The sequence below is a fragment of the Pan paniscus genome, chromosome 8 (assembly GCF_029289425.2).
Source record: "Pan paniscus chromosome 8, NHGRI_mPanPan1-v2.0_pri, whole genome shotgun sequence".
Classification (NCBI taxonomy): Eukaryota; Metazoa; Chordata; class Mammalia; order Primates; family Hominidae; genus Pan; species Pan paniscus.
This window is the reverse complement of record NC_073257.2, coordinates 75346214-75369193: the sequence shown is the minus strand read 5'-3', so window position 1 is coordinate 75369193 and position 22980 is coordinate 75346214. Positions and strand designations below refer to the sequence as shown.

At 38.2% G+C, this 22980-nt stretch overlaps 1 protein-coding gene across 9 annotated transcripts in view; it reads left to right on the top strand.

Moving 5' to 3' along the window:
* Positions 1-16934, top strand: part of JMJD1C (jumonji domain containing 1C) — a 357142-nt gene extending 340208 nt beyond the window's left edge. For all 9 annotated transcript variants that reach the window (XM_034930652.3, XM_063607433.1, XM_063607434.1 and 6 more), the window contains 5 exons: positions 726-848; positions 6316-6455; positions 7691-7867; positions 15597-15728; positions 16025-16934. In XM_034930652.3, the coding sequence (XP_034786543.2) occupies positions 726-848; positions 6316-6455; positions 7691-7867; positions 15597-15728; positions 16025-16114 (662 nt within the window). In that variant the 3' untranslated portion in view covers positions 16115-16934. The remainder of the gene's footprint in view (positions 1-725; positions 849-6315; positions 6456-7690; positions 7868-15596; positions 15729-16024) is intronic.
* The last annotated feature ends 6046 nt before the right edge of the window (positions 16935-22980 follow it).

The following is a 22980-nucleotide window of genomic DNA, read 5'->3' as shown; positions in this document are numbered from 1 at the left end:
CTACTGCACTCCAGCCTGGGCGACAGAGCAAGACTTCGTCTCAAAAAAAAAAAATTTCTGTTCAAGGATGGGCGTGGTGGCCCATGCCTGTAATCCCAGCACTTTGGGAGGTCAAGGTGGGTGGGTGGATCATGAGGTTAAGAGATTGAGACCACCCTGGCTGACATGGTGAAACCCCATCTCTACTAAAAATAGAAAAATTAGCTGGGTGTGGTGGCGTGTACCTGTAGTCCCAGCTACTCAGGAGGCTGAGGCAGGAGAATTGCTTGAACCCGGGAGGTGGAGGTTGCAGTGAGTCGAGATCATGCCACTGCACTCCAGCCTGGCAACAGAGCGAGACTCCTTCTCAAAAAAAGAATTACTGTTCCTACAAATTGTCTAATGATTTTTAGTTTCTACTAAATCTGTTCCTTTAATCCATCGAAACCCTTTTTTATATGAAGCAACATGTTAGGAATTAACAGCCAATGTATAGTTAAGTACCTGCTTTTTGATTTTTTATTAATTTGATTTTTAATCATAGTACATTTTATTATAGAAATGTAATTATTCAAATAATAGGGTCTTTTATAGATTGTGGCTTTTGGAACAGGTTTTTGTAATAAGGAAACTAAAACTCAAATTACAATTAAATTATGCAGATTGAGCTAATTTGGGGGAATATCTGATTATGCTATTACATATATATAAATATTTTGTCAAGTAAAATTTTGTTTTATACACAGGTGTAGTTGCTGCTAAAGATCATGATATAGGAACAACAAATCTCCATATTGAAGTTTCTGATGTTGTAAATATACTAGTTTATGTTGGCATAGCAAAAGGAAATGGCATTCTCTCAAAAGCAGGTAAACTTAAAAGAATAAGTAGTCTTTGAAATAAGAGTTGAATAATCACATTCACTAGTATTGTCCAGAATATCAGCTTCTGAGTTAACAGCGAAGATTTCAAAAAGAATTGCAATGGATGTAGGGGCATTTTAGCCCTTATTACTTGAAGATTGAATAATTTTCCTATTTTTTTTTATGTAAGTGAAATTTTAATTTTAAAAGTGAATATTTTAACTTCTTTTCTATCATTAAGTATTGTGTTGATGAAAATACACCATTAAGCGCACTTGTAAACATTTATTGAGGCTGGGCGCAGTGGCTCACACCTGTAATCTCAGTACTTTGGGAGGCCAAGGCAGGTGAATCACTGGAGGTCAGGAGTTCAAGACCAGCCTGACCAACATGCTATAACCCCGTCTCTACTAAAAATACAAAATTAGCTGGGTGTGGTGGTGCATGCCTGTAATCTCAGCTGCTCGGGAGGCTGAGGCAGGAGAATTGCTTGAACCCAGGAGGCGGAGGTTGCGGTGAGCCTAGATAGTGCCATTGCACTCCAGCCTGGGCAACAAGAGCAAAACTCCATCTCAAAAAAAACCAAAAAATGAACAAACAAAAAAAATTTATTGAAGAATAGGAACTAATTCTTAGGGTTCTAAAGATGGTTAAAATATGGTTTGTGACTCAAACATTCTTTTTTCCCCTCCAGTAAAAAGAGGAAGAAGGGGGTCTTTTCTCTTTCTATCCAGTATATAGGTTTTCATTTCTGTGCCCTCAATTTCTTTCTGAAACCATGCTGTCAGTTATTCCCTTCTTTACAAAGACATAGATACAGTCATAGGCCTTTAACGTTTTCTTCTCCATTGGCTTTTTCTCTGTACGATAGAAGCAGAGTCTAAGATTATTTTTTCTTTCTCGAAAGAAAGCCTCCTTTAAACCTTTCCATCCTATTGCTTCTACCCTCATAAGAAATATTTTACCATCTTTGTCACTTTCCTTTTACATTTCAGCTCATTGCAGTCTTATTCCATACTGGTCTGAAATTTACTATTGCTACTGCTGTCACTCACACATATTTGGATAATTCAGTGTATCTTTCTGGTTCGTTTATTACTCACCCCTGTCTATAATGAATGGCACCGTTAATCACAACCTCTTTGAATATAGTTCTCTGCTTCTGTGATACCACTTCTGATTCTGACACCTTATGGAGTTGGAGGCTTCTTCGGAGTTTCAGATGTTCTCTACCTTTTCTACTTCACATTCACTTTCTGTGAAATTCTGTGGATGACATCCAGCCATGAAATAGATCACCAGTTGTGTATCTGGATCCCAGAATGCAGCTTAATGGCTAGGTGCTGGGGACATGGGATTCATTATAGTATTCACTCTACTTTTGTGTACATTTGACAATTTTATAATACACAACCTAAAATCCCTCAAAACTGTAGAAACTCATTTTTACATTATGCTACTCAGCTTTTTAACTGACACTATTGACTATAATAGGTAACCACCCCTATCCCCCAGAGATTTGAGAGTCAGTGGGCACACTTGAGTTATAGTCTAAAATCCCTCAAAACTGTAGAAACTCATTTTTACATTATGCTACTCAGCTTTTTAACTGACACTATTGACTATAATAGGTAACCACCCCTATCCCCCAGAGATTTGAGAGTCAGTGGGCACACTTGAGTTATAGTCTGAGCGCTGCCACAGAAATGTGACCTGTAGTTCAGATTATTTATCCTTTCTAATCCTGTGATGCCATGGAGTTACATCCTTTGTATCTCATTGTAGTTTGTTCAGATCTTTCCCTGTAGCACTTAGAAGTTAACCTGCTTTCCTCCATTACTATTCATTCATGTCCTTAAAAGCTAGAACTTTCTTCCTCATCTTTGTTTATGCATATCCCCCAGCTTCTGTTCCTAGCATATTTCTTTCGAGAAAATTTCAGGAGAATTTCAACATTTTAAATAATCCTTTTGCTCTCTTTCTTTATCTAAAAAGTTTTTGTCACTTTTTATAGGTGGTCACAAAGCAACATTTTAGGGTTATAATAATGTTTCAAACACATTGAAAAAGACTTAAAAGAACATGATTTTTTTCTCCATCTGCCGTGTGTCTTTTAGCTCCATGTCTTCCTGGCAAACTTCTGTATTCATTCTTTCAATTGTAACTCAGATTATCATTCACCCTAGAAGTCTTCATTAAAGAAAGTAAACTTACTATGCTCTAGCCAGTCATTCTCTTTATTATGATGCCTCCCCCGCCTCATGTACTTGTTATTTTAATTTGCAGAGCAGTAAAATTTAAAGGAAAAATGTCAGAAAACCACTTTAAAGTTTCCAGCTTTTAATTTTATTAAGAAAACAGATTTTAAAAACATCAACTGTCATTTTTTAAAGAGAACATTTTAAACTCTCTATAAGAAAGATAAGCCAGGCACGGTGGCTCATGCCTGTAATCCCAACACTTTGGGAGGCTGAGGTGGGTGGATCACTTGAAGTCAGGAGTTTGAGACCAGCTAGCCAACATAGTGAAACCCAGTCTCTATTAAAAATACAAAAATTAGCTGTGCATGGTGGTGTGTGCCTGTAATCCTAGCTACTTGGGAGGCTGAGGCAGGAGAATTGCTTGAACCTGGGAGGCAGAAGTTGCAGTAAGCCAAGATGGTGCCACTCTACTCCAGCCTGGGTGACACAGCAAAACTCCATCTCAAACAAACAAACAAACAAAAAGATATCAGAGTAAAGGATGATTTTTTTATGTTCAACTTTTTACATTGCCCTTAATTTTTTTGTTTTACCATGACTGGGAAAAGACTTTGTCACAGATAACATTGGAGGACTTAACCTGTCTCTGTACCCTTTGTACTGATGTGATTGCACTTACCACAATGTGATGTTTATTTGTCTAGATTTATTAGGACCCTCTTTAACTCCATGAGCTCTTGAATGGATCTTTCTTAATTCTAATTCCCAACTTCCTAGGACAGTGCCTGGCACATAGTAAACACTTACCAAATGTTTCAATTAGTAGTGGCTCATGCCTGTAATCCCAGCACTTTGGGAGGCCAAGGTGGTGGATCACCTGATGTCAGGAGTTCGAGACCAGCCTGGCCAACATATAATGAAACCCCATCTGTAGTTAAAAAATAGAAAAATTAGCTGGGCATGGTGGCGGGTGCCTGTAGTCCCAGCTACTTGGGAAGCTGAGACAGGAGAATCGCTTGAACCTGGGAGGCAGAGGTTGCAGTGAGCCGAGATTGTGCCACTGTGCCCCAGCACTTCAGCCTGGGCGACAGAGTGAGACTGTGTCTCAAAAAATAAAAGAAAAAAAGAAAAAAATATGTTTGCAGCTAAGTTTGAATATAAAATAGACATTACTGTCACAAATTAGGAAACATCTGATATATACTTTGTAGCAGGTAACAGCTTTCTTTAAAAAGTTTATACAAGTGATAACATATTTGACTTTCTGAGTTTTTTTGCTCAAGATAATGGCTTCTAGTTCCATCCATGTTGCTGCAAAAGACATGATTTTTTTTTTTTTTTTTTCTTTTTTAAAGACAGGGTCTCCTTGCTCTGTTGCCCAGGCTGGAGTGCAGTGGTACAGTCTCAGGTCACTGCAGCTTCAACCTCCTGGACTCAAAAGATCCTCCCACCTCAGCCACCAGAGTAGCTGGGACTACAGACAGGCGCCACCATGCCTGGCTAACTTTTTTATTTTTTTGTAAAGACGGGTTTTACCATGTTACTCAGGCTGGTCTCAAACTCCTGAGCTCAAGTGATCTACTCACCTCAACCTCCCAAAGTGCTGGAGTTACATATGTGAGCCACCTACCCAGCAGTGATTTCATTTTTATGGCTAAATAGTATTCCATTGTGTATGTATATCACATTTTCTTTTTTTCTTTTTTCTTTTTTTTTCTGAGATGGAGTTTTGCTCTTGTTGCCCAGGCTGGAGTGCAATGGCGTGATCTTGGCTCACCGTAACCTCCACCTCCTGGGTTCAAGCGATTCTCCTTCCTCAGCCTCCCTAGTAGCTGGGATTACAGGCATGTGCCACCACACCCAGCTAATTTTGTATTTTTAGTAGAGACGGGGTTTCTTCATGTTGGTCAGGCTAGTCTCGAACTCCTGACCTCAGGTGATCCGCCTGCCTCGGCCTCCCAAAGTGCTGGGATTACAGGTGTAATCCCACGCCCGGCCACACATTTTCTTTATCCAGTCATCCGTGGGTGGACACTTAGGTTGATTCCTTATCCTGATAGACATTTGGAGACTCAGAGGATGGTGGTTAACAGGGGTGGGTAATGAGAAATTATTTAGTAGATACAATGTACATTATTCAGGTGATAATAACTAAAAGCCAAGACATCACCGCTAGGCAATATATCCATGTAACAAAAATTGCAGTTGTACCCCTTAAATTTATACAAAATTTTTAAAAAGAATATTTATTTAAATGTTCACTGGTCCTTTTAAAAAAGGACCTTCCTGTGGTCCTACACTTAGAGACAACTAGTTACTATTTTTGTTTGTACACTTCTAAAGTTTTTTTCTGTACATACATACGTGTAGGAATTTTAGTTTGTCAACATTTTAGAAGGATGGCTTGATTTTCCTCAAAACCACAACTTTGTTCGTGAAACATTTGCATTTGATTACAGATTAACCATTATCAAATATGAGAGCCCCTCGAAATTAATCAGAATACATTTTGCCCTGCCATTCATTAGTCATGGTAATGAGTAAAACCTTTCACCTCATGGAACCTTTTTACTCAGGTATAAAATAGAGGTTATCCCTTATTCTTAAGTAGGTATAGGGGCCAACTAATAAATAGTGAGCATAAAAGACCTTTGTAAGTTAGGAAATGCTATGAGTACAAGTCATTGTTAGGACCACGCCCTTGGGACAGGGAAGGAAGGTGGTAAAATTTTACATAGTTGCTCTTAGGTTTTCTATCTCCTGCTTCTTGGTTTGCAGAAAACAAACTGGGAAAATCACTATTGCTTTGTATCCACTTATCTATTCTTGTAGTCCTAAAAGTTATGAACATATAACTGTGTTTGACTCTTTTTTAAGAGTACTGATCTGGCCAGGGACAGTGTCTCATGCCTGTAATCCTAGCACTTTGGGAGGCCCAAGCAGGTGGATTGCCTGAGCTCAGGAGTTCAAGACCAGCCTGGGCAACATGGTGAAACCCCACGGCTACTAAAATACAAACAATTAGTCGGGTGTGGCAGCTTGCACCTGTAGTCCCAGCTACTTGAGAGGCTGAGGCAAGAGAATTGCTTGAACCTGGGAGGTGGAAGCTGCAGTGAGCCAAGATCATGCCACTGCACTCCAGCCTGGGTGACCAAAAAAGAAAAAGTACTGATCCTAGTCAGGCACTCTGCTGCTCTGATAGATCAACTTTAGGAGACTTGGCTTTCTGGTATTCTTTGCCGACAATTTGAAATTATGTTCCTTTGTTTCAGGAATTCTCAAGAAATTTGAGGAAGAAGATTTGGATGACATTTTAAGGAAAAGATTGAAGGACTCAAGTGAAATACCTGGTGCTCTGTGGCATATTTATGCTGGGAAAGATGTTGACAAGATAAGGGAATTTCTTCAAAAGGTATAAGTTAGTTTGCAAATAATATCTCTTCCCCTCAAGCAAGGACGTATTCATTGTTGCCGTACCTTCACTTGGCATTCAGCAATATAAGATCATTACATAATTTTTACTTCAAAGTAGATGGGAGTTTTTGTTGAAAGTCAAAACCCTCTTTCTCTTGCTTCTCTTTGAAAGTCTGTTAACATTTTGAGGGTTTTGAATGGTGATTTGTTCCCAGTTGGTAGTGTGCCTCCATTCCCTGTTAATAAAAGACTGATCTGTTCTTGAGCCAGATATTAGTTGGGTGGCGAAAAGTAGCTATCTGGAGTCGCGGGATGTAAAAACAAATATTTCATGGAAACGTCTAAAGAAGGTAGGATCTTTATTTTCTTTGAATCTGATAGATATTTTTGGCTGCTGACCTAGGGAATGATTCTACTCTTATCACATCTGATACTATGATACTTACTGAGTAGACTCAGATTTTGAGTAATCATACCTTGACTGTAGTTGTCATATACTCTGAAAGAAATTTATATATCAACCTGAAATAATTGGTTGAAACCCTTTGCTCAGGTACTTTTTAAACTTCGTAATTATGGAGATTTGTTTTAAGAAATGTTCAGTGCTGATACATCATCTTTCTGAAAGGATGTAAGTTCTGTCTGTGATCAATGTGAAGTAAAAGAGTTACAGCCTTTTTTGTACCATTTTATCCCTGAATACTTACCTGTATTTTAATCTGAAGTATGATCATTTGTGCCTTCTAAACCAGATTATTTAACTGATTAAAGAGTCCCTTGAAATTGATTTTTCAAGCGTTAGAAGGTTAGCCATGTAAAGGTATTTATACTTACCTCAAAAAAGGATCAATAAATGTTTATGAAATCCATACATATGAATGGTTTGGCTTTTGGTAAAAAAAAAAAAAAAATACCCTGTTCCTCATCCATGTACTATACTTTTGAAACAGTTATAAGGAAGGAAACCAGATAGATGGAAACTTCACAGTGGAAGGAGGTGGTGAGAAGGAAGTAGTAAACTGTTAAGAGCATTTCAGCGTTGCTGTATTTTAATATTCTTTGGCTTTCCAAATTATTGCAGAATGTTATTTTTTAACTGAAGAAGCTCATTCAGTTGTTCCATTGATTCTGAGAAGAAAAGATTTGTTATTACAAATAAAATTGAAATTTAACTGAACAGGATTTACCATTTCCTTACTTAAATTGGAGTGTCTATTTTAATTCATATTTCAGATTTCAAAAGAACAAGGCCTTGAAGTTCTACCAGAACATGATCCAATACGTGACCAAAGTTGGTATGTGAACAAAAAGCTCCGTCAAAGGCTGCTTGAAGAATATGGAGTCAGAACCTGTACTCTTATTCAGTTCCTTGGTGATGCTATTGTTTTGCCAGCGGGAGCACTTCATCAGGTATATACAAACTTATTTCTAACATATCTTTTACTGACTGAAAGAACTAGTTTTGAAAAAAAAATTGCTCTTAGTATAGATATAAATGGAAGAAGATGCAAATAAGAGAATTACCTGCACCAGTCTGCCTTTATTAGAATGACATCTCAGTGCTTGCAGAAATCTCACATAATTTCCTTAAGATTTTAAATTGTTTTAACATGAGCCAGATTTCTATTTGTATACTGTCTCCGATTTAATAGATCGAAATCTGATTTTTAAGCCCTCCTGGTGACATGTATACCTCTGAATAGTGAGGCTTAAAAGCATGGGGGGACACAGTATACAGACTTTTTATCAGGCTTTAAGCATACCTCCTACCTTTATTCAGCATGCTAGCATAGCAGGGGCCTGTCTAAAGAAAGATGGTATGTAATTTATATAACTGTTGATCCACAAAACATAAAAACTGAAATAAATACCTAGTTTAAAATACCTAATTTTTCCAGCACCGGGAAAAATGGCATAGAATAGATGCAGTGGTTATGGAGGGTGCGATTAAAAGTACACAGTGGATTCCTATAGGTGGAATGGGGCTACTACAGCCCAGGTTAGCCCTTAAAATTAACAAGGTGTACCAGGGAAACCAGAAAAAACTCAAAAGCTGCTTTGCCTCAACAGTTGGTTCTCCACCTTTTCCACTGCTAAGTAATTGAGATGTAGCTGATGTATATTAGTTTACCAAGGAAACTTTCTCACATTTTATATAAGTATAGTCATTGACTGTTTTAGCATTTATGGCATTCTTCCATACAAATACTACTTAGGTGATAATAATTGCTTAGCTTTTAGGATGTGTCAGATTCAGGGTCAGATTTATCATTATTAGATCTCAAATGGCATTTATGATACAGTAGTAAAATACAAATGTCATAATAATAAATACCTTTTTCTCTATGATAATTTCCTGGAAAAAATGTATTTACATTAAGTGGTTATATTTTCCCATGGACTTATGATTATTTCAGAGATGTCATATTATTTATGTTTCATGTTTAATCTGGGATTCACCCTATACACCATTTCTTTGACTTCTAGACTCTTAGCAGAAAATAGCTAATCTGTATTCAAATGTAAATGCTCTCAAAAGAAGAGCCTATTTAAGAGACTAGTATTATAAATCTTTTTGTACATAGGAATAATCCTTTGATAATACAAAGTAGATTCCCTTGAAGATCTTTATTCACATATTGAATTTATCCAATGTCAGTTTTTATAAAGTTAACCTAGGTAGTGTAGTCATTTTTGTAAATTGAGATATAATTTGCATATAGTGAAATTTACCTTATTTAATGTATAATTCTGTGAGTTTCAACAAATGCATAGTTAGGTAACAACATAATCAAAATGTAGAACAATTCCATCACTCCGAAAAAATTCCCTCTTGCAGTTTTTGTTTTTTGTTTTTTGTTTTTTTGAGACAGAATCTTGCTCTTGTTGCCCAGGCTAGAGCGCAGTGGCGCGATCTTGGCTCACTGCAACCTCTGCCTTCCGGGTTCAAGCGATTCTCCTGCCTCAGCCTCCCGAGTAGCTGCGGATTACACGCATGCACCACCACGCCTGTCTAATTTTGTATTTTTAGTAGAGATGGGGTTTTTCCACGTTGGTCAGGCTGGTCTCGAACTCCTGACTTCAGGTAATCTGTCTGCCTTGGCCTCCCAAAGTGCTGGGATTACAGGCGTGAGCCACCATGCTCGGCATCCTCTTGCACTTTTATAGTCAGCCTCTTCCCACCCAAAGTTCCTGCAACTAATCTGCTTTTTTGTCCCTATAGTTCCTCTTTTATGAGTATGCTGTAAATTTGGACTCACACAGTATGTACCCTTTAAGTCTGGCTTTTCTTAATGTATTTGAGATTCATTCCTATTGTTGTATTTATCAGTTGATTCTTTTTTTATTGCTGGGTAGTTGTATGAATATTTTTTTCATTTTTTAAATCCGTACATTCACCAGCTGAAGTACATTTTGGTTTTTTCCACTTTGGGGCAATAATAGATAAAGCTATCATAAACATTCATATACATGGTTTTATGTGAACAAAGATTTTTATTTCTGTTAAGTAAATACTGAATGGTGGGATTGCCTGGTGATATTATAATGTATGATTAAATTTAAGAAACTGCCAGACTATTCTCTAAATTGGTTGTTCCATTTTCATTTCCCAGTGCAGGGTTATGTGAGTTTCATTTCCTCTGCTTCCTCACTAGTGCTTGTTACTGTCAGTTTTGTTTTTAGACCATTCTAGTAAGTGTACAGTGGTGTCTCATGGTGGTTTTACTTTGTACTTTCTTAATGACTAAACACTGGGCATCTTTTTATATCTTCATTTGCCATCTGTATATCTACTTTGGTTAAATATGTGTTCAAATATTCTGTCTATTTAGCTGCTTTTTTTCTTACTGAGTTTTGAGTGTTTTTTGCCAATTTCTGATAACGAGTCTTTTATCTGATAATGTGTTTTACAAATACATTTTCCTTTCCTGTAGCTTCTCTTTTCAAAGAGCATTTTTTTTTTCATTTTTCCATTTTTTAAAAGACAGTATCTTGCTCTGTTGCCCAGGTTAGAGTGCAGTGGCACAGTCATAGCTCACTGTAATCTCAAACTCCTGGGTTCAAGTGATCCCCCCACCACACCCTCCTGAGTAGCTAGTACTGTAGATGGACACCACCATGCCCAGCTGATTTTTTAATTTTTTGTGGAGATGGGTCTTGCTGTGTTGCTCAGGCTGGTCTCGAACTCCTAAGCTCAGGCAATCTTCCTGCCTTGGCCTCCCAAAGTGTTGGGATTGTAGGCATGAGCCAACCCACCTGGCTGGTTTTTTCCATTTTGATGAGGTCCAGTTGATCAGTTTCTCTTTTATGGATGGTATTTTCATAGTATCTACAAAATTGTTGCCTAGCCCAAGATCACTCAGATTTTCTCCTCATTTTCTTCTAGAACCATTATAGTTTGAGGTCCTACATTTGGGTATGCAATTTAGTTCATCTTTGTATGTAGTGCATAGTATGGATCGAGGTTCAATTTTTTGCATATGGGCATTTGGCTGTTCCAGTACTATTTGTTGAAAATACTACTTTTTAATGTTTTTCTTTTGAAAATATAATACATAAACAGAAAAATTCATACATAAACAGAAAAATTCAAAAGTATAAAAAGTTCACGGTGAAAATTCAGTATCTCACATTTTTCCCCCAGTTCCTTTTTTCGAGATGCAATCATTGTTACCCCAAAGAGATTCCATGCTTACACTTGTCTCCCTGCTGCTACTTTTTTGGGAAGAGTGGTCTCTTAGTAGGCTCAAAGTGACCTTGTTAAAAAGTTAGGTTAGTTTACATATCCACACTTCCCCCTCTGTCTCACTGCCTTCATCTCGTATGGCTCTCCTAGTTCCTCTCTAGCCATCCTGCCCTCTTTGCTTCTTTCACACACACCAAGTATGTTTCCCCCCTCCCCCAGGGTTTTTGTGCTTCTTAATCTTTTTTCTGTCAGGTATCTGTAAGACTTGCTTCTTTACACTTTTTTAGGCTTCATTCAAATTTCACCTTCTTGGTGAGGTCTAGTTTAAAGCTGTAAATTGTGTCCCCCAACTTTCTGTCGTCTTTCCTGCTTTATTTTCCTCCATTTCAGTTGTCACCTTAAAATATGCTTTATAACTTACTCACTTTGCTTGTCTTTTAACCCCCACTGGAACGTAAGCATGATGAAGTAAGAGATTTATCTTTTCCATTGCTCTCTTCCCATGCCTAGAATAATGCACTTAATGTTTGTATTATTAATAAGTCTCTATTCTGAAGGCCAGAAAATATGTTCTCAGTAACAACATGTTTTTGCACAAGGGTAGAGGAAAACAAATTTATGGCTTTCTATAATTTATATGTATTGGGCTTTTTGTAAAACATGTAAATGTTTACTTCTTCCTATATGTGCTTTCTCTGGCTACTTCCAAAAGTTTACTTAGGTTGGAACCCACTTTATGTCTATACACATTTTCTTTGAGATAGTTAGAAAATTCACATAGATTATAGAAACAAGATTACATCTATAAAAAATGTTATATCTAAATACACCAAGGCAGCATATATGACCTAGACTGACAAATTATATTCTGAGCTCTGCCACTAAATTGCTGAGTGATCCAAAACAAGATCTAACTTCTTTGCCACATATTTTGGCACAGAAATTGCCAGCTGTACAAAAGGGAATTGCTACCTTTCCTCTCCTATGTGGTGTAATGACAACAACACAGCTCTTTATACTCTGTTGAAAGGATGTTGTCCGTAATTCACAATTGGTGGCAATGCAGTTTTAAGAGAAAATTCAAGGGAAGTAATAAGTGTTTACAATATTAACCTGGATTTGAGATGCATTATTACTTACAACCTGTTTAGGTCTTAGAAGTTCTGAAAACTGTTAATGACTTCAACACTTCCAGTAGGCTATAGGTGGCCCTCAGAATAATCAGACTCTAAATCAGTATTCTGACAGACACTTCAGCATATGTTAGAATTTCATGGAGGGCTTGATAAAGCAGATTGCTGTACCCCACCACCAGAGTTTCTGATTTCAATGGGTCTGGGGAGGGACCTGAAACTATAGATTTCTGACAAGTTTCCAGGAAATGCTGATTTTACTGTTCAGGGACCACACTTTGGAAACCACACAAATAGGAATCTCATGCAAACCCAAGGCACCTATCAAAAAATTTTCAGCCAAGTGATTCTGCATGACAAGGGCCAGCAGTGCTAGGGAAGAAACAACATTCTGTTCTTTGGCCCGTCAACAATGACCATTGCCAGAGCCAAACTGAGAAGAGTGGGCTGTCTGTTCAAGGAAGCTGAGATATATAATCTTAGCAAGCTGAGGGAAAGCAGCATAGCCACAGCCCTCTTTATATGCTAAGAACTATTCTAGAATTGGAGACTTACAAATCTTACCTTGGTAACTGGGACTCAGTCTGTGAAACTCCTGTACATCCCTCCACAGAGCAATGACCCTGACCTCCAGGATTTTTGTCTCAGCTGTAGTATTCTGAGGTTTAGAGTGGCCTTTACTTAAAAACAGCAACAGTTGTTTTTTTTTTAAGTTAACACATAATCTTTAGTAAAATTTGTCGAAAAATACTAACTTTAATTGATTGTGTTTGGTCATTTATCATGAGTTTAGAAAATTGTAAAGTTGTAATTCTCTGTATTCATATGACCAAAAGGACTTCTTGGCAAAATCTTTCCACACTAAGCTCTCACAAATAACTGAGTAAATAGCAATCACAGTGTCAATATAATAATCTTCCTACTATGAATACAAATTATATTTTCTTAACATTACCTATTTATAATTATAACTGATGCTTTTAGGCAAGTATGAATAAGACAATGTCAAGGAAGTGAAATATAAATGAGTCAAATGTGGCAAAGAAAAGGGATAATCAGAATGAGAAGCTGAGTTGTGTTCTGCTTTAAAACTGAACCTTGGCTCTTCAAAGTAACCCTCAAGCCTTTATCCAAAATATATCAGGTAGGGGTCATTAGGAAACCTAATAGCATCTTGTAAGCACTAATAAAGGTTACTGTTCTAAAAGTCATTTTAAAACAACCATAAGCTGGCAAAGACTGACAGAATGAACTTTTTCAGAACTCTGGAATCTAATTGAAAACTTACAACAGCAACCAAGAGACTGCTTAATGAAGAAAAGGGCAGCTGATTTTTGGCATTTAAGGAAATCTCTGTTAGGTAACTGGCTGACCAGTGAGATAGTGGAACAGAGACTTCAGTGACCACACCCAACAAGGAATACTGCCTTTGCAAAAACAGTTTGGAAAAGTCACTAAACAAATGGATGACTGGAGCCCTCAGGAATCAACAACAGCAAACCCTAAGGCAGGGAGAGAATATGATTACCCATTGTAATGTTCAGATGCCCAGTTTTCAACAGAAAGGTATAAGGCATACACAGAAAGTATGGCCCATTCAAAGGGAGAAAATAAATTGGCAAAAACTTTCCCCGGGAAGCCCAGACATTGGACTTACTACTAGACAACTGTCTTAAATATGCTCAAAGAGCCAGCAGAAATCAGGAAAACGATGGATGAACAAAGTGAGAATATCCATAAATTATATAAAAAAAGAACCAAGTATACATTTTGGAGCTACAAATGATTTTAGGACATGCTAGAGCTAGATATACCAAAAGTTCTTTCATGCTAAAACTTTGGAAAGACTTACTCTCCTTAAGTTCAGATAAATGAAAGACATAAGGAGAGAGGGCATTTGGAGACTGTGTATGCTGGTATGAGAGTTAATAAGCAGGACTGTAAAGCATCTGTTAGACAAGACACCGCAGGAGTTGGGCTCCTGTTGACTTGCCATTTATTGGCTGATTTGTCTTGGGACAGGCGCTGAACATCTCATCCATAGTTCCCTGCTCTGTGAAATAGAGCATCTGTTCTACAGACACATTATGAAGAGCCAGTGAGACTGTACAGAAATGCTGAAAATGTGAGGCATCCACTATGTTCATCCTCCAGAGGAACCAACAGCCTAATGATTAAAGAAAGAGAATGTTTACTTTACTATGCTACCAAGTTATCAATAGAGGCACAGTGCTTGAGTTAAAGAACTCTGCAGACTTCAGCAGCTGTTCAGGTGGTCATTATGCCCAGAGGAGGAATTCTAGCCCCTCTGGAATTCCATCACCCTATCATCAATTAGATTTTTTTTCCCACAGTCTCCATTTCCCACTTACTATCTCTTTCATCTCACTCCTCCCAATTAAATTTATTTTGCATACTTAGAGTAACTTTAAATGCTTAGTTTTTCAATTATTTCTCCTTTCCCAGGAATTTTTATGATATTTTTTAATATCACTAGAAGACAATCTAGAAACACCACAAATCCCAGATTGGATCAGCTTGGGCCTTCCTCTGTTGTTTTACTGGCATTAATAGAAAGCAGCTCTAATAGTGAAGTGCAAAGTCAGTTTGTAAATGCTGAACAAATAACAGATAAGACTATTGACTGGCTTCTTGGGAAAACTGTTTGGTCAGGAGAGAGAAAACTGTTGAAAAACTGTTGTACTGATGTCACCGGTGATTGAAGGGGTATCTTTAATTGGCTAATTTGAAAGAAAGTCACAAAAGAAAGGCATGAATAACCAAAATCCTGGGATATTTCTGAAACTCAGTCGAGGTCAGTAGATCTGTCTGGGACTACATTTTCCATCCCAGTTCCTAACAAAGTTTCATTTTCTTTTCTTTATTCTCTGATGTAAGAGTTAACAGTGAAATGACCAAATCCTGAAAGCCAATGGAGCAACAATAAACATACTCAGATAGATTGCCTCATAAATTCTTTCAAGTTAGTTTTTAAAAGTAACACATTTTTTAAAAGTCCACTTTGGCAAAATTGATAATTTAATATCTGGTTATCAGCCTCTCCAAAGGATTCCTGGAAAAGTTATTTTCTTTTTATCATTTAAAAATATTCCATTTACAAAGTCACTTTACATGAAGCTTTTCAGTGACATAACTTTCTCATAAAATGTGGTCTTCTGCTTTAAAATCCATTTGATGTTTTGGAGAAAGTAAATTCTCCAGCAGAATTGTCTCTTGTGTTTATTGGTTTTAAATAACTTGGCTTTTCTTTGCTCCACCTCCTAAAACTTGTATTTCACGGTTTTTCTTTTGGGGATAGGTTCAGAATTTTCACAGCTGTATTCAGGTAACTGAAGATTTTGTGTCTCCAGAACATCTTGTAGAGTCATTTCATTTAACACAGGAACTGAGACTTTTGAAGGAAGAAATCAATTATGATGATAAACTACAGGTAAGAGTTGGGTGTTCTAGGTCCTGTTCTGCAGGCTTTTTATATTCAGAAATATGATACATGTATAACAGCTTAGACAGTCATTGCCTAGTTGGTCACATTAGGGTGACAACCAAAGATTAACACCAACATGTATTTAATTGTATGATTTATAGTGTCCCTTTTGACTTAACACTTTCAAACATTTTTCTTATATTTGGCTTTCCTAGTTCCCTATTATTTTTTTAAATCTGGAAGTTGTCATTTTTTAATTTCTGTCGAACTGAAGTGATTAGAAATATCAACATCTCTTTCAGGTTAAAAATATTTTGTATCATGCAGTCAAAGAAATGGTGAGAGCCTTGAAGATACACGAGGATGAAGTAGAGGATATGGAAGAAAATTAAGTGTGATCCAGTTTGATATTTTTAGGTTGTTGAACTGGGATTACTTAACCTTGAATGATGATATGTATGCACACTGACTTTAAGCTTCATAAAACCATCAGTGCCAAGAAATTCTCTTTGTAGTAATTACTTGTTACTGACACCACAGCAGTATAGCATATGTCACAGCTCCTGTGATTCAATGTTATAAAACAAGCAGAATTTTAAAAGCAGCACTATATAGCTGTTTTGTATTATAGTGTATATGATGTTTGTGAAAATGCCAGATTTAAAATGATGTATTTATTTTTGGTAAAAAATAAAAAATTCTATGCTATATTGTTGATCAAGTGTAAATGTGACCTTGTACAGTTTACTAAAATTACTGATATTTTTCACTACATTGAGACAGTTACTGTGAGAATAGGACACAAACACCAGCTATTGCCTGCATCTGGGAAATTGCTGAATCGCACAGCAGTCATGTCATAATCAGAAAATTACTGCCAAATAATTGTAAAATTTGTAAAATATAAAGTATATAAAGTAGATACTAAATACAGACACTTCAATATTTTGTTGAAGCTATTGACTGTACAATTAAACATTTTCAAAAGGTGTAATTTATTTAAAATTGTCTCATTTTGGTAAAATTTATGTGAACTTTTAAAGCTAAATATTAAACTTAATATGCTATGTAAATATATACATATATACATTTAATGATGTATTTTTTTAAAACATTGGCTTGCTTTTGTTAAAGTGCAAGTGTTACATATGGCTTTGTACATTAAAGTTGAAAGGGGTTTTACATTTTCCATTAAAAGGACTTTATCAAAAATTGACTTTTTCCAGAGTACTCCCTCTGTTGACAAGCATGACACTGGGGGCAGAGAAGAGCCCGAAGTCAGTCATCCTGGGTATAAATATGAGTTCTGCCACTTACTGTATGACCTTAGAAAGTTAGTTATTTTAATTAATTTGAAGTCTTGGTTTTAATAGCTGGCTGCTATTGTCGGTTGGTTAAGGCTGACATATTCCCAACCCTTTAAGTTACTGGAAAGATGTAGCTCTCCACTGACACCTGCAGGATATTGAGAGGATAGCCTTTCTTCTCAACTGAAAGCATTCAGCTTAAAAGAAAAAAGTGGGAGTCCAAGTTGTGACACCTTGCAAGTTGCTTAGTTTATACTGTTTTTCCTTATGTCACCATTGTTTAGCTCCATGTAATCTGTTACAACACCCTCCACTTCAGGCAAGGTTCAGCCAGGAATGTGAGCAATTACATTTCATGTGAATTACCTACATGTGGCATTTCACATTAATTACCTATACTTATCGTGGGATGGATAATGACTACTTGGCTAGAAAGAAAAATTGGCCTGAGGAATATTTCAGATGATTTTGTGAACCTTCTTTGGTGAGCTTTTGACTTTTTTAAGTACCATTTTTCCAAATGTGCCTCAGCTGATAAAGTGGCTTTTGTCTAATGCTTTCATATGTTCCATCTGATTTAATTTTGATGTAAAATTAAGTGAAAGCCAAGGTGTTAATTCTGGAGTAGAGTACCACCTGCTGGTCCCCTAAAGCCTGCCAGGATCCCAAAGTCTGTGGTGATTGTTTTTCCTCAAAACCTTTTGCTTCTCTTGCTCTTGCATGAGCCACCTTTTAACCATATTTACAACTTATTCTGAATAGCTGAAGCTAACGAAGATAAAGCCAGGTAATGTGGCTTGTTTCAGTGCAAACCCACCTTAATGACAGTATTCTATCCGTAGTCTGAAGAATATTGTATCCATAGTCTGAATTCCATGCTGCTGACCTAATTAATTCCTTGTAAATCTGGGGTGAAGAGAGAGGACCATAATGCTTACATCCTTAATGACATTTGTAAGCTTTTTGGAAGGCTGGGGAGTTGATTGCTGATTACTCCCTAATCACTGGAGCAATTCCTCTGGCCTTTTTCTCTCCATCCTTTTGGTTGGGTCTGATGCGCCTCAGGAGTATGTCTGAGTATGTCAGCTCCCTCCAGACGGTGGTATGGTGTTATCTTAAATGTGTACAATAATTTGAGAAACAACAAAGAGCCTTTATAAAGGGAAAGTCGTGGTGAATACTTTAGTTCTTTCCCATTCTAGTGTATAATGTTTTTTGAGACAGTCTCGCTCTGTTGCCCAGGCTGGAGTGCAGTGGTGCAATCATAGCTCACTGTAGCCTTGAACTCCTGGGCTCAGGTGATCCTCCTGCCTCAACTTCCCGAGTAGCTGGGACTATAGGCACGCATCACTGTGCTCAGCTAATTTTTTTTTTCTTTTGGAGACTGAGTTTCACTCTGTCACCCAGGCTGGAGTGCAATGGCGTGATCTTGGCTCACTGCAACCTCCGCCTCCCAGGTTCAAGTGATTCTCCTGCCTCAGACTCCGGAGTAGCTGGGACTACAGGTGCATGCCACCACACCTGGCTAATTTTTCTATTTTTCGTAGAGATGGGGTTTCACTACGTTGGTGAGGCTGGTCTCGAACTCCTGACCTGATGATCTGCCAGTCTCAGCCTCTCAAAGTGCTGGGATTAGAGGCGTGATTTTTAAAATGTTATTTATTTATTTTATTTATTTATTTTTTTAGAAGAGATGAGGTCTCTCTCACTATGTTACCAAGGCTGGTCTCTATCTCCTGAGCTCAAGTGATCTTCCCACCTCAGCCTCCCAAAGTGCTGGGATTACAAGTGTAAGCCACCACACCTGGCCCTAATTGATAATGTTTTTACTGGAATATGGATTTTTCATGAATAATCAATACGTGCATTCAAATTCATTTCTGCCATGCATCTGGGGACTGTAATACCCAGACAAATCAGTGTCTGGTTTTCTGTCACTTCCCTTCTTGGTAGATGGGTTATGGATTTAATAACATCTGGGTAAAATTAATAAGCTTCAGAAAAGTGCTGTCATACCTTTACTTTGCTCTATGCATGTATACCATAGATAGATTGATACAACATGTTCTGTTTCTAGATGCCAGCCTATTAAAGATGCTCTCACAAATGAGATCAGCAGTCAGCCATGGGAGAGGAAAAAGTGATTTAGTTATTCTATATAATGGTTTTTTTGTTTTTTGTTTTTGTTTTTGTTTTCATACGGAATTTGCTAATTTGCTGTTGTCATCCAGGCTGGAGTGCAGTGGCACCATCTCGGCTCCCTGCAACCTCTGCCTCCCAGGTTCAAGTGATTCTCCTGCCTCAGCCTCCCAAGTAGGTGAAGTTACAGGCCCACACCACCATGCCCAGCTAATTTTTGTATTTTTAGTGGGGATAGGGTTTCACCATGTTGGCCAAGGCTGGTCTTGAACTCTTGACCTCAGGTGATCCGCCCACCTTGGCCATCCAGAGTGCTGGGATTACAAGCGTGGGACACCGCGCCCAGCTAGTTATCATTCTGTATTCAATACTGTATTCAGTATGAATTGGGATAACAAGTTGGCCAAGACACAAGGTTATGTATGCTGCCAGGCCTGTCACCAGGATGCAGACTCAGACCTTTCCAACTGCAAAAGTTATGACATGGCCTGGTTATGCAATTACTATGTAAACCTAGATAGATATGCTTTGAAACTGTATAAAAATATAGCAAATGTGAGTAGTATGTGAAGTACTTTGGCTCCCACAGTAATCAGCCTGGTTCTTTTAATGACAATTAATTGACTTTTAAGTGACAATGAAATGTTGGCAGGCTCCAGGTCACTGGCTGCATGCCTTGTAAGTTAGTTCCCTTTCTTGGCTGGGGAGGTTTTCATAACTGGCTATAGCTAAAACAAGATTGTCCTTCTGTGTCTTGTCTGTGAAAAAGACCTCAGCCCTGGGGCCAGCGGAGGGTATACCAAGGACCTGTGTTGTATGGGTGGGTCAAATGGACTCCACTTTGAGAGGAAGGGCATTATGGGTACAGAAGCCAACACCACCTCACCACCCCTTAGTCTTTGACCCAAATTTTGCAGATGATAAAAGATGTGGAGAGCTGGATGAGTAAACAAATACACTTTGGGAGGCCAAGGTGGGCAGATCATGAGGCCAGAAGTTTGAGACCAGCCTGGCCAACATGGTGAAACCCCTTCTCTACTAAAAATTTAAAAATCAGCTGGGCCTGGTGGCACAGGCCTGTAGTCCCAGCTACTCTGTAGACTGAGGCACCAGAATTGCTTGAATCTGGGAGGCAGAGGTTGCAGTGAGCCAAGACCGTGCCACTGCACTCCAGCCTGGGTGACAGAGCAAGACTTTCTCAAAAAAATTTTAAAAAATGAGAAGGAAGTATAAGATGAGATGCCAACTGACTGCTTTCCCAAGGAGAGCGAGTGTGGTCCTCTGGCAGCATAGTAAGGATGGTAACTGACAGGTGGGGCTACTGTGGAATATGGAAACAACAGTTCAAGGTAGGTGATACAGGTTTGCTTTAGTAAGTGGAAGAAGTTCAAGATAAAGACGCAGGGATCACTGTTTCCAGCCACACATGCCATGCCCTACGTAAGTGTAAGGTAGAACTATCTTGGGCCAGGTGCGGTGGCCCACGCCTATAATCCCAGCACTTTGGGAGGCTGAGGCGGATGGATCACCTGAGGTCAGAAGTTCAAGACCAGCCTTACCAACATGGCGAAACCCCATCTCTACTAAAAATACAAGAAATTAGCTGGGTGTGGTGGTGCAGGCGTGTAATCCCAGCTACTCAGGGGGCTTAGGCAGGAGAATTGCTTGAACCTGGGAGGCGGAGGTTGCAGTGAGTCGAGATTGTGCCACTGCACTCCAGCCTGGGAGACAGAGCAAGACTCTGTCTCAAAACAAAAAATAAACTTGTATTTACAACTTATTCAAAAGTGTTAGGCAGGCATTGGTGATGTGATGGTTAAAAAATTTTTAAAAAGATGCTGAGGATTGGCCCATCTATGCTAAATATTATATAACAGGTATATACAAAGTATTTGGAAAAGGTGTAATAAATTTTGCCTGGGGTTAGGGAAGGCTTCAGAAAGGTAGTATTTGCACAACCCTTCAAGTAACAAAAAGGACAGAGCAAATGTGTACATATTTAGATCTCCGTTTGGCCCTTTTTTATAAACACATTCACTGAGACTTCTATACACTTTTCAAGAGAGATTTACAAAGTCATTCACTCTTCATTTCTTGTTCTAGAAGGGCAGCAGGGAAGGAGCTGCTTCTTGGAATGGCCTTCTTAAGAGGTGAATGTCAAATAGACAAATTCCTAAACAACTACCAGGATGTCATAGGCAAGTCAATGTAGTCTCATCTCTCCCATTCTATAGATAAAATATAATCACATTATTTTCACATTAAACATCTAGAAGATACTGTGGTAGCCTGAGGCGTTTTTCTTAATCAGTGAACTGAGGCCGGGCATGATGGTTCATGCCTGTAATCCTAGCACTTTGAGAGGCTGAGGCAGGCAGATTACTTGAGGTCAGGAGTTCGAGACCAGGCTGGGCAACATGGTGAAACCCCGTCTCTACTAAAAATACAAAAATTAGCTGGGTGTATTGGTGCATGCCTGTAATCCCAGCTACTCTGGAGTCTGAGGCAGGAGAATAGCTCGAACCCAAGAGACAGAGGTTGCAGTGAGCCAAGATCACACCACTGTACTCTAGCATGGGTGACACAGCCAGACCCCGCCTCCCAAAACAAACAAAAAAACATTTTATAGCCAACCTAATATATTTATTTTATCCCCTAATTTATTTGGGAGTGGGTAATCCGTATGTGGGGACTCGTCCCCCAAATTTTTGAATAACTAGAATTTACTCCTGTTTTGCAGAAACAAATTATGTTGAACAACAAAATATTTTATTAAGCAAACATTTCATATAGAAAGGAAAAAGGCCAGCCTATACAACCTTTTAGGAAACTGAATTCCATTTTAGTTTCTAAAAATCACTACACTATGAAAAGTCCCACAAATACAAACCACAGGGCTTATATGAAAAATGGTATTAGGGCATAGCACTTTAAAACTTCACCAGTGACACATTTAAAAACAGTGGGTTTACACATGTTAAACATTTAAGAAATATATAAGCACTACAAACAAATATGGCACTTTACCTTGAAGACGACTTGAAATGGGCCTCAGAAGGGTTGTGGTTTGTGATTTGACTTCCTGTGAAATGAAGGGCTATCTGGAATAGAGGGAAAAGAAGTTGGGTTATCTGGAAAGTGGGCTATCTAGAATCAGAGGGAAAGGGAGTATGGATGGGTGTAGTTCAATGTCACTGAAAGAAGTTAGCTGGTATCTATTGGAGGTGTGTGTATGTGCTTTATGTGTTTCCCTGCAGCTTGGTTCAAGAGGTGCAGTTTTCTGCGTTCATTTTCTTGCAGAATGAATTGCCCACTAAGCAAACAATATATTATGTTGGAAGAAATTTACATGTTCAAAACTAACTTACAGCTGAATTAACTTGTACACCAAAAGATTCTTCGAATCAAAGCTTTCTAAAACCAATGAAATCATAGGATTTCAGAAACCCATTCTAGAACATTAAGGATTTGGCATATCTGTTGAATTGGTATCATGTGACTTGATCCATTATTTCTCACATTTCCTCCCAGAGGATAAATAAAAGTAGCAATTTAGCCCCTTTAGATTGAGTCCCATGACAAATTGTTGTAAATGTGTTCTAAATGTACAAGCTCCAGAAATTACTTAATCCTAGAAAATTGCTGCTCATCCCTGGGCCACTGTAGTCTGCTTTCCTGTATGCAACCTGATTTAGGAGTCCAGCTAAGTATTCCAGTCATGTCTTTCCAACCTTTAGCAGGTGGCTGGATTTTTCAAGTCAGTTGAAAAAATTTTGGTCAACTGAAAAATTCTCATAGTCACCTAATTTTGT